The 12,847-nt window shown below is 38.9% G+C and overlaps 1 protein-coding gene across 2 annotated transcripts in view; it reads right to left on the bottom strand.

Moving 5' to 3' along the window:
• Nucleotides 1-12,328, bottom strand: part of SCIN (scinderin) — a 91,607-nt gene extending 79,279 nt beyond the window's left edge. Inside the window, exons 1-4 of one of the 2 annotated variants that reach the window (XM_011983968.1) lie at nucleotides 10,708-12,328; nucleotides 10,069-10,149; nucleotides 3,107-3,261; nucleotides 66-227 (exon numbers count right to left, since the gene is read on the bottom strand). In XM_011983968.1, the coding sequence (XP_011839358.1) occupies nucleotides 66-227; nucleotides 3,107-3,261; nucleotides 10,069-10,149; nucleotides 10,708-10,906 (597 nt within the window). In that variant the 5' untranslated portion in view covers nucleotides 10,907-12,328. The remainder of the gene's footprint in view (nucleotides 1-65; nucleotides 228-3,106; nucleotides 3,262-10,068; nucleotides 10,150-10,707) is intronic. The other variant, XM_011983969.1, reaches the window with a different exon arrangement.
• Between the last annotated feature and the right edge of the window lie 519 nt (nucleotides 12,329-12,847).

The following is a 12,847-nucleotide window of genomic DNA, read 5'->3' on the forward strand; positions in this document are numbered from 1 at the left end:
TATATGATTTGATCTGAAAGCAATTCACTTTTCTTTAGACATTGATATGTGTATATGAAACTTACGGTGCCAAGGTCAATGATGAAGCAGTCACCCTTGTTGAAACTGACCCAGCTAAGGGGAACTTCTGTGGCTCTCACCACTCTACGACCCTTCACATGTAGGAGCCTCTTGGCTGTCAGGTCGTTTGTAAGAACGTGGTTTAATCCAGATGCCACGCCTCCAGCCTGATGAATGGAGGGAAGACACACAAAAAACAAAGAGAAAACTGATGAGGTGTCTACCTAGACAAAGCAAAGTACAATAATACGGCTGGTGTTTGTGTCAAAACTGTACCATCAGGCCAAGTTAAAATAGCCACCTATTCCATAAGACAAGAGAGAACCCCTTGGTAATCAACAGATTGTGTTTGTTTGGTCTCTTTATTCTTTCTGTTTCAACCATTCAATTGACAACTGCAAGTATTTACTGAGAACCTTCAGTGTATAAAACGCTGCTGCAAAAACAAAAAGAAGAAGCCATAGCTCTTGCCCTTTGGACACTAATGATCCCCAAATCATTAATGAGCAAGAAGGCAAACATTTCAGGGAAGAAGGTGACAGGTGGCTAGAGGAGGATCAGAGATAACACGTACAGATGACAGCAGCCAGAGAAGAAGGCACCCAAAAGTTCACACTGGTACAGGGTTGGGACAGAGATGGTTATTGAGTGCTGGCCAGGAATGGGCTGATCTTATGTATGGTCCTTGTTTTTACATTTAAAGTAATCAAATGTCTTCTATATTTTCTGGTAAACAGGTCTTACTATTAATAAATATGCTAGGCCTGAGTGTTTTTACTGTAAGCTAGGAGAGATGCAATATCTTGACTGTACATCCCCAGCCAAAACAAAACAAAATAAAATGAAATACAATCACACTGAATTAAAGAAACGCTTAAGAAAAAATATTAACTGTATCAACTACATCTTCTTATATTATTTGCAATCATCTTTTACCTTTTCATTTTTTCTAATTAAATGATATGAACCATATCCTTATTTCCACAATTAATTATAATTAATTATATGTGCATAACTGAGCTGCAGAATAAACAAAACTGTCACTGATAGATTAAAGACCTCTATAATAATGGTAAGGAAAATTAGAGCTAATTTGTCATTAGCACATTCTTTTCCATTGACTTTAAATTTCCACCATTCTCCAAGAAAAGTTGGTATAGATTAAATGTTAATTTCAGGACAATTAAAACCTCAAATTAAAAAATATATATATAATGATTTCCTACTCCATAATTTTACAACGACTGCCACATTTCTTGGTTGAATAAGCTAAGCATTATATAATTAAATAAATACAAGTTTTCATCTATGTACTACTGCTTTGAGGCGGAGTTTCACTCGTGTCTCCCAGGCGGGAATGCAATGGCATGACGTCGGCTCACTGCAACCTCTGCCACCTGGGTTCAAACAATTCTCCTGCCTCAGCTTCCCTAGTAGATAGGATTACAGGTGCATGTCATCACGCCCAGTTAATTATTGTATTTTTAGTAGAGGGGATTTCACCATATTAGTCAGGCTGGTCTCAAACCTCTGACCTCAGGTGATTCATCTGCTTTGGCCTCTCAAAGTGTTGGGATTACAGGCATGAATCACCACGCCCGACCACAGTTACTTTATTATTTAATTTATTCCTTAATACAACAGCTGTATGAGGAAGTTGTTACAATATTTATTGCTTGGGGAAACTGAGCACAGAAAGCTCTGTATTTTCCCTAAAGGAAAAACATCATATGTGCAGAAATGGATCCATAACTAGGATGGTGTCACAGCACCTGCTTTTAGTAACTACAAGACTCAACTTATTTAAAATGTTGAGTTCACTGACATAAAGGAAGTTTCAGTATAATTTGTCATAAACTGTAGGAGCTCATGTGAATCAAATAAAATGAGAGGTAATAGTTTTGTATTTAGGGTAGTTCATAGCCTAGAAAAAAAAAATGATTTCAAGAGACATAAGAGAATCTACAATGTATAAGTGTTTTGTTCTGATCTCAATAGTATCACAAAATATTCAACCAAGACTCTGAACAGGTAAAGGTGTGAATAAGCCTTGCCATCTTAGTAAGTGGAGTTAGTATTACAGTCAGAATTGTAGTGACGCTCTAAGGTTTCAGGTCTTCACTAGGGTAGCATGCTGACAAGGCGGGGCAGCGGGATGTGCAGAACACTTGCTGGAGCGTGTTTGATTTCGGAAATCTGTGACGTTTGTCTGGGGAGGGTATTCCTCACACTTGAACTGAACACGCGTGGAGGGGTGGGTGGCAGGAATGGTGAAGGGAGCGCCAGTCTGGAAAGATAACTGGGAGAATGACAAAAAAAGAACAAAACAAACAAACAAACAAAAGACAAAAAAAAACCCTGTCCTATACTGAAGGCTGCCTTAAAGGGATAGAACCATTTAACTATTTGTTCTTGTTTTTCAGAAGTAAAGCCAATCGATCAGTGTTTCAGACCAGTGTGGGTAAATTGTGTATGTGCGTGTGTGTAGTTTACCTGCAGAATTTTCAGCTCAAAAGTTTCATCTGCATCCCTTCTAAGATCAAACCACACTATTTTGGAAATACATGTATAGTTCTTTACAGTAACTAAAATTATAATTATTATAAATACTCTATTAATATATTCCAGAACAACTGAGATTTTGAAGGCTTCGGTTACTTGCAGAAACTTCAGAGATTCTCTAGAATAGCAAAAATGAAAACTTTTAAGACCCAAATTACCAAAATTTAAATGTTGAAATAGCTACAAAATATTAAAAAGTTGTCTTGTGAAGACATAACTGAAAGCTCTTTTAAAAAATTAAGCTATCAAATTAAATTGCCACAATATTTCACGTATTGTACCACACATTTCACAAACATTTACTGAGCACCTACTGTGTATTCATCAGGTACTGGGGATATATCCATGAACAAAACAGATTAAAACAACAACAACAAAAAACAAAAAACCGTGCCCTCAATGAACTGTCATTCTATGAAGACAGGAGGTATGGATGGACGAGAGGAGAAAGGGATTCATAATGGAAAGTGAGGGAGCTGCTTACCTTGTATTTCAGACCGTCTTTGAAATAGCTAACAAAGTCAGTAGACTCATATCCTTGAAGTTCTCTATTCTGCACTGGCTTGCCACCCAAATAGTCATCCATCTGAACAGTGAAGATGGCAGCAGCTGTGCTTTCATCCTGGGAACACTCCTTTCCTAAAACAGTGAACAACAGCACCTCAAATACCAAGCAATAAGAAGGATTAAGGCAGAATTTCTGATATGAAAGGAGTCAGAAATTTTCATTTCAATTATGTGTCAATACAACAGTCTTCTACAGAAAGATCTTTTAGCTAAAATAGTGTAACATATTATTTTGCTAATAATTAACAATTTTTTTGTCTATTTTTTTTTTTTTTTGAGAGAGGGCGTTGCTCTGTTGCCAAGCCTGGAGTGCAATGGCATAGTCATAGCTCACTGTAACCCCAAACTCTGGGGCTTAAGCGATGCTTCCGCCTCAGTCTCACAGGCAGCTTGGACTACAGGTGCATGCCACCATGCTTTGCTAATTCTCAAAAAAGTATTTTGTGCAGCCGGGTGCGGTGGCTCAAGCCTGTAATCCCAGGACTTTGGGAGGCTGAGACGGGCGGATCACGAGGTCAGGAGATCGAGACCATCCTGGCTAACCCGGTGAAACCCCGTCTCTACTAAAACATACAAAAAACTAACCGGGCGAGGTGGCGGGCGCCTGTAGTCCCAGCTACTCGGGAGGCTGAGGCAGGAGAAAGGCGTTAATCCGGGAGGTGGAGCTTGCAGTGAGCCGAGATCCGGCCACTGCACTCCAGCCTGGGCGACAGAGAGAGACTCCGTCTCAAAAAAAAAAAAAAAAGGGTTTTGTAGGGAAAAGGTCTCTGTATGTTGCCCAGGCTGGTCTCAAACTCCTGGCCTCAAGCAGTCCTCTGGCTTTGGCCTCCTAAATTTTGGGGGATTACAGATGTGAGCCACCGTGCCCGGCCTGTTTTTGTTTCTGCTTTTTCCAATTCCTTCAAAAATTTTAAAAAGAAACACTGCTGTGTGAAGTTGCTCGGGAAGATAAAACAACCTATTCCAATGAGATTTAAGTAAACATTAATTTGGTAAGGTCAATAAGATCAGGCTATGAAAACATTTGACAACTGGTTTAGCCTTTGTTAGGATAAATCTTTGGTTTTATGATATGTCAATATGTAAATTAATGTTTGTGAGAAATATGAACATCATGAGCCATAATTAAATAAGTGGTTTTTACAATGGGAAAATGAATATAATTTAATTTTACTCCTATTTTTTTGGTCTTTTTCCCTACTTCACTAACTGATTGGTTTTGTTTGAATGAAATAATGATCTCTGAAGGAAAGGAAGAGCAAAGGAAGCAGCATGCTAACATTTATTAAGTGTTAATGTACTTGGTATTGTTCCGGGTATTTTACATACAACATACATTTAATGTTCACAATTGTAATACAGATCACATCCAGGTAACTTCACTAAGGTCAAAACAATTAGTAAGAACGCGTGTCTGTAGTGTACATAAAGGTCACAGTACGGACAGTCAGGAGGGGTACTCACATTTTATGGAAAACACTTCAAACTCTTTACTACATCCAAGCTGTAATAAAAATCTTAAATGACTCTAGAAATAATAATGGCCAACATTATACATTTATACTACCCCTATGGGCCAGACACTGTGCCAGTGTTTTACATGGATGATCTCATTTAATCTTCAAACAACCTAATAAAGCAGAACCTATTTTCTACTAGATTGGAACAGAGAAAATGGAGGCTTAGAGAGGCTGGGTAACTTTTCTGAGGTCAGAAAGCAACTTTTGGGAGAAAAGGACCAGATGTAGGTTTGTGTGACTCTGAAGCACAGGTTCTTAAAAGCTACAGTACACTTGTGGGTAATTTTTTGTACTCAGGCTCTCATTAACGGTACAATTTTATAGTGACAAGGTATGTTAATTTCTTCCATGGATAACTGATGCATAAAAGCTTAGAAGCTGTAATAATTTAATAGTTCACATAAACAACCCTAATTGAGAGTATTCACCAAAGTTGAAGAAGGGAAATCAGTCAGCTGTATTAAAGAAAGAATCACATTTCTTACAATTCCCCCTCTTACTCTCAAAGGGGACCCATATACCAAGTTTCTTCTGAGGGGGGAAAACAACAACAACAACAAAAAACAACTCAGTAGCTAGAAGACTACTTGACATGACAACAATTTTGTGAACTTGCTGTGGTCAAAGTTAATTATTTAACACACCAGCAATTTTGCGATCTGAAAGGACTCTGGTGTCATTCTTCTGCCAATTTGGGATCCAAACCCTAACTGAGAATACCGTAAAGATGTAGATGTAGATTTTTATGATGCTTTAAGAGATAACTTGGAATCAAGATTAACATCAAAAGTGCTAAAGATGATGTATTTGACATAAACACCCTTACCTGACTACAAGCTGAAACCTGAATCTCTTTAGGTAGATGTAAATGGACAGGCATGAAGTTAATGAATGAACTGAAAGTAAGTTAATTAAATTATGCTATCATTTGCTGATGCTTATGTAATGTGGTTGGCCAGGGGATATCTGTATGAATAAAACAGGCTGCCTGAAAGAGGTTGACGGTCTTGATGAAGCCAATGTCAGCCTTGGGATGCAAAAATTAGAATCAAATTCAGTTGTAGCATGATGGAATTCCAGAAAGTGTTTAGAAACTTATGAACTTTGTGTATAAAGTCTGGTTAAGAATCAATTTAGTTTTCACCTATGAATCTGCTTATGATTTCCATTTGTTGTTTCCCTACACTGATTTTACCAGTGTCTTTTATGTTCTGTTATACTATGTTGTGCCATGCTATTTTATATTATGTTAGACTTGTGTACATCCTGCAAATTACTGTATTTTGTGGTTGTAACGATTTTATAGATAAAAAGAGGGGTTTAAAACTAGGTTAATCCAACAGCCATCCATGATAAAATAAAATAAGCCAAATTAGGAATAGAGAGGAACACCTTCAAATGATAATTACAGTCAACAAAAAATGTAGCGCTAACAATGCGGAACAGTAAAAGACTGAATGTTTTCCCCATAAAATCTGGAAAATGGGTGTGGACTCTCACCACTCTTATTCAACATAGTACAGGAAGTTCTAACCACTGCAATAAAATAAGAAAAAGAAAAAAAGGCATACAAATTGAATATGAAGAAATAAAAAGTTCTCTATTTAGAGACAACAATATTGTTTACATAGTGAACTCTAAGAGAGCTACCAAAAAAAAAAAAAAAAAAACCTCTCCTAGAAATAAAAAGTACATTGAGCAAATTAGCAGGATACAAGATTCACCAGTAACACAAAAAATCAGTCACATTTCTAAATAGAAACAATGAACATGCGGAAACTGAAATTAAAGGCGCAATGCTATTTACAATCACTCCAAAGAAACTGCAATACTCAGACATATAGTTTAAAAAATGTATAGGAACTGTACACTGAAAATTACAAAATGGCATGCAAAATATCAATGAAGACCTAAGTAAATGTAAACATTTAGTGTTCATGGATTTTAAGACTCCACATAATAACGATGTCAGTCCTTCACAAATTGATCTATAGGCCTAATGTTATTCTTATCAAAATCACAGTAAGGTTTATTATAGACATATACAAGCTTATTCCAAAATTTATATAGTGTGGCACAGGCCCTAGAATAGCTAAAATCATCTTGACAAACAAGCATAAAGTGGCAGGAATCGCTCTACTTGATACTAAGGTTTACTATATAGCTAATGTGATTAAAACAGATTGGTACTGTTGAAGGATAGACACAGATCAATAGACCCAATATCCCCCAGTAGTGACACTTTGTAAAATTACAGTATGGCTTAGTATATTAATGTATAGTACAGTACAGCACTGAATACCACAACCAGGATATTGGCATTGATATAATCCACCTATTTTTTTCATATTTTTTCAGTTTTACTTGTATTCATGTGTGTATATGTGCATTTAGTTCTATAAAGTTTTATCACATGAACAAATTCATACATCTGCTATCGCAATCAAGACGCTGTATAGTCCCACCAAAAACATCCTTCATGTTGCCCTTTCATAATACACTCTTCTCCTGCCCACATCATCCCCTCTTCACCCTATCAATACATAACTAATGGCAATGCCAAATCTAAAATTTTGTCATTTCAAACATGTTATATAAATGGGATCATACAGTATAAAGCCTCTTAAGATTTTTCGCTCAGCATGATTCCCTGGAACTTCATCCAAGTTGTTGTATGTATCAACAGTTTGTTCCTTTTTATTGCTGAGTAGTATTAGTTGGTACAGATATACAACTTGTTCAACCAGTCAACTGTTGAAAAGCAACTGGGCTGATTCTAGTGTTCGCTTATTCAAATAAAACTGCTGTGGAAATTCAGGTACAGGTTTTTATGTGAACACAAAATTTCATTTTTCTGGGATAAATATCTATGAATGCAATTGCTGGGTCATATGGTAGTAGTATATTCGGTTTTGTAAGAAACTACTAAACTTTTCCAGAGTGCTGTACCATTGCACGTACCCACCTCCATGCTCCAGCAATGTAAATGATGCAGTTTCTTAGCATTCTAGCCAGTCCTTCATATAAGTTCTTTGTATCGTATATTGTAATCCAATCCTTTGGATTCTCAGGGCACAAGGCCTGATACAGCCCACTTATAACATAAATGTATACTGCTTTAAAATATATTTGGGTAAAGTTTAAAACTGGCAAACAGAAAGAATTAGGATAAGTGTTTGTAGCTCAGGTTAGGGATGTGACAGGGAGCAGTTTTACTATCTAGACCTACCGATTCATTTGGTGCTATAAGGAACTAGAAACAGAAGGTGGATGGATGCATTTAAACTGCTAGGTGCAAAGCTGAAATGTTTTTAAAGAAGGGCTAATGCAATAACATTTAAGTTCTTTGCAATAAATTTTTACTTTCATTACATTTAAGCATATGATGTTAATACATGTAATCTGAGATATACCGAGTGTTATGGAAACACGGAAGGAGAGACCAGGAAAGACGATTCTCCCTCTCTTCTCTCTCGTTTTAGGTCCAACTTCTTCCTATTTCTCCTTTCTGCCTCCCATTTGGCCTGTTTCTTCATTTCTATGCTACGCACCTTTTTTCATCTCAGTTTAACTTTAGTTTCTCTTCCTTCCAGCTGATTCCCTTTAACCAAATGTTCTTTTTCCCTGGATGTTCAGCTCTCTCTCCTGCGACTTTCTCTCAATCTGTCTCTCTGATGAATCCTCATGGATTCATCCTAATTTAGGTCTTAGACCACACTATTCTGGATGAAATTCTGTTTTCTTAGGGAACTGAAGTAGGAAGAACTGTTGGGCAATCCCATCTGAAGGTCCTGTTGACTATTTTACTTGAAGCTTTTTTCCTCTCCGTGATTCTCTCTTGACACAAAAACCCTTCCAAGTACTCTCACTCTTTTTTTTTTTTTTTTTTCTCCATAACACCTATTTGGTGCACTTAATGCTGTTTCACATTTCACTTACTCTGTATTTTTTTTTTTTTTTTTTTTTTTTTTCTGTAAAGGCTTCTGTTTCCCTATAACCACAGACACTTTGTGCTTTCACAGTAACTATCACATTCTACCTGTGTTATATCACTTTTTGTCTTTTTGCACCTTTGAGGTGATGAACTTTCAGAGAAGGTTCATTAATTATTCATATCTACAAGTGCCTTGTACAGTACTGGCCGTATTGAATAATTACTGAATGAATTCGCTTGTTATTAACATGTTATTGACTTCAGTTTTAGCACGTCTTTAAGAATATAAATGTTTCTGCCCAAAGCATTTTTTATTATATTTTTGAAATTTATGAGCACCAAGTGGATAATTAAGCAGATAATTAACTGAATAAGGTGAATCTATAAACCCTACAAAACTTAGTAGTTAAGTCAACTTGGATAAAAATGTATAGAATTAAAGAACTGTGTTCAAATCTCCCTTGCGGTTGTCTGACAAAGTCAAACTTAACTGCTGTCTACAGTAAGATACGGAATGATTTCACATTTTAATTTATTCAAATGGCAAATGTGGCATTTCAAACACTTTCATTCATATTAGATTTATGTTCTGCATAGAAAGTCCTCTGTAAGGACATCATTATTCTATCTGGCATCATTCATTTTGAACATGGGTTATATATTAAAGTTTCAGTGTTTTCTGGCACAAAATACAAATAGATGACAGTGTATTACAGCATTATAATAGGAATAACAGCAATGCAGCAAGAAACCAAAATGTGTTTAGAACTCAAGCTGAGCCTTCTCCGCCTCCTCAAACTAACACAAATTTTTGACTCCAAATGTTATAATTAGAAGTCTTGTCTTCATCTACATATTTTTCATTTCTCATTTCTCAAATGCCTGTTCCAGGTGTTTGCCAGTGTTTAGACAGTCACTATTCCATGTTTTCTACTATTTCATTTCTTAAAATCTTCAAGTGTTAGACATTACAATGTTGGCTTTCAGGGACTTAAAAATGTGTATGCGTGTGTGTGGTTTTGTGTGTTTTCCTCCTAAGCTCAGGGATAAAACTAAACAAACACGAGTACTGGGCAGGCTAGCTAGTTTTAAAAGAAGGCAAAAAGGCTCAGAGAATAGGCATGTTGTTAGACAGGGTGTGCCCACTGGCACAAGACCTCCTGGGGAGAGGGTGGACATTCAGGATGTTTATGAGTAAAAGTAGAAGGTGGAAAAAGAACACACAAGGCCCAGTGTCCTGACAGCCTGGCACGAATGCAGCTCAAAATAATTACTACCGCTGAAGGAACAGTTTCTGTTCCATCTTGTGTCCTTGCTAAAATAAATAATAAATAATAACAATAAAGCAGTCTATCTACATAAATATGTGAAATACCCATAAAGAGCTATTTATTTATATATAAAATATCTGTATATTTTTCTCGCTTCCATCTGAGGGCGTCAGCTTCCTAATGAAGCGGAGTTTTTGTCTACCAGACCCGCAAGCAGCGTGGTGCGGGTAGAATCCTATTTTAAAGAGGCCCAGAACAATAATCCCCGCAATCATAGAGAAAATAAGCCAGTGCCCGAAAGCAACAAACAGAAATAATGTGTGAAGGAAAAGAAAAAGACTTCTCCCTAGCGGCGGCAGATGCACCCAAACTTTATGACTTCCTCTCCATCCCGACGGGGAAAGCAGGACTGAGCTTGTCGGAAGGTAAGTAGGGCTTGGCTAGAGACGGCGCGCGCGGAGGCAGAGCCCCTGGACAAGAGTGGCGTTTGGAGACTTGAAGGTGAAAGGGGAAGAAGCCAGAGTCACCAGCTCCAAAGTCCCGGAACTACACTTGGCAAAGGTCAAAGCCTGTGGGGTAAGTCGATTGCGGACGACGCCAGAGCCTCGCGTTTGCAGCAGGCAAGTTGACTTCGGCGGGGAGAAAGTGGCCGGCCGCAAAGGGCCGCCGGACAGGTCTTCAGTCTAGCTCAGTTTGCGGTCCCCTTTGCTCCCACGTCTGCAAATCTCGGACCCCTACGTCCTCCCCTCGCCCGCCTTGGCGCGTCGGGGTCCCGCCGCCCGCCGTCCCTTACCGAGCCAGAAGTGCAGGCGGTAGGTGAAGCCTCGGCTCGTCTTGGCCGTATGCAGCACCAGGTAGGCATCCCCGACGTAGAAGTCTCCGTGAGCGCTCTGGGGCACGGGCACCAGCTCCAGCTTCTCAATCCTCCAGACCTGCAGTCCCGCCTGCTTGCCCGCCCGGGCGAACTCCTCGTGGTATAGCTCCTGTGCCATGGCTCCTGCACGCGATGCTCCGGAGGGCGCGGGATCTCGCTGACCTTGTAGCTGGACTAAACCCAGAGCAGCAGGAGGAACCTTATTCGCCGCCACTTTATAGGGTTTGCCATCCGGGGAGGCGGCGCCCTGAAACGGGAGGGGCTAAGTGCCCGGGCGCGAGTTGATGGAGTAGGCGATCGCTTCCCACGGGGAGCGCAGCGCTGGCTTCCAAGCTCCCACGCCCTGCCCCAGGCCAGGAGCAGAATCGGCGTCCCAGAAGTGTTGAGATTCAGAGGGAGTTTATAGTAACTCGTGCCAATGCCTCCTCCAAGGAAAGACATTTTCTCTAGCAATAGACGGAGAACATTAACGATTAAAACTGCCTGGCACTCTCTCGTGCATACTCATCATCACCGTCCTGCATATTTCCTCTTCTCTCGCTAATTCTGTTATTTCTGGATCTCAGTTCTTGGCAGGAGGGGTGAGGTGAGGAAAGAGCGTGCCAGCCCTACAGAGTTGAGTCAGCGTTTACCCGGGTGGAGCAATACCTGTTCTTTCTGGCCCTCTAGAATACTTCTTTCCTAGAACAAATCTTCCTCTGCTAATAGCAACACTTGCCGTTAGGCAGCAGAGGAGTGTGCCACATTAGCATGTTGGAATAATTTTAATGCATCCTTCTTTTAAAAATTGGCTTTTTGAGTAACAAACATCCTAATGATCAATTCTGTCATTTCATTGGGCAATCTCTCCATTCCTGATGACCAAAGTTTCTGTCTTGATCTTCCAGTTTGAAAATACCATGAAAAACACCATGTCCGTTTTCTTGGACAGGAAGAAAACCTGGAAGAATGACAGTCTTACCCCAGGTGACAGAGCTCTGTAAATCTCAAGGAGTTCAGGAGCTGTGGTTGAGTTCTCTTACCACCTGCTTCCTTTGGCCAAGAAAGATGAAAACAACAACAAAACAACAAAAACCCAGCAGCCGCCCTCCTGAGATGTTCTCTGCAGGGCTGTTTGTGGCTGTAATTTTATGCTTGGCCAGCCTTCTGGGTTACCTGTTACCTAGTTTCAAGGTGAAAATTTTCTCATTGTTTTACCTACAGGTTTTGCTTTTGCAGGATGGCTAAAACACTATGGAATTTTTAGTGTTCCATATGGAAAATTTACTCTTGATTTGGCATTCATTTAACAAGCTGGTATAGTAAAGGATTTTATTACTGAAAAAGGCAAATCACTCAGTATGTATAGAGTAAGAAAGCTGAATTTCATGCATGTAAAATTGTTTTCATTCAATTTCTAAAATTACATGAATCCCTGGAACGTCAATAATAATGCAAAATTAGATTTTTTCCTTAATTAAATTATGTTTTTCATAGGTTATTACATGACCATGGTAAAAAAATTAAAAGTACAAAATGTGTGCAATAAAAAATTATCTCCATTTCACCCTGCCACCCAGTTGCTTTCCCCAAAGGCAATTACGCTACCAGTTTCTTATGTATTTTTCCAGACACTCAAATTTTGTCAACAAGAATATAGATAATGTAGTTATTTTAAATTTTTAACAGAAAATGTAACATATAACCTTTCCGAATTCCCCCACCGTGTGTGTGTTTGTGTGTGTGTCTGTGTCTGTGTATCAACACACAGTACTCATAGAGCTACCAGTTTTTACTGACCACATGGTATTCTACCTTATAAACATACTAATTTATTTTGTCTATCTTAGTTCATAGTGTAGGGGCCAAGGGAAAACTTCCTGTCTGCCCTCTGAAGCTTCACTGAAAAACCAAGTCACAAAAGGCAGATTAACAGGACAAATGGCATACAAATTTATCAACAGACATGGGGGAGAATCACAGAGTGATTGCCCAATATCCCAGTGAGGTACAGATGGTTGTACATCCTTACTAGAGGAAAGGCAGATGGGTGATGTATGGGTGATTTGGGGAGTTAGAA

The sequence above is a fragment of the Mandrillus leucophaeus genome, unplaced genomic scaffold (genome assembly GCF_000951045.1).
Source record: "Mandrillus leucophaeus isolate KB7577 unplaced genomic scaffold, Mleu.le_1.0 Scaffold258, whole genome shotgun sequence".
Lineage (NCBI taxonomy): Eukaryota > Metazoa > Chordata > Mammalia > Primates > Cercopithecidae > Mandrillus > Mandrillus leucophaeus.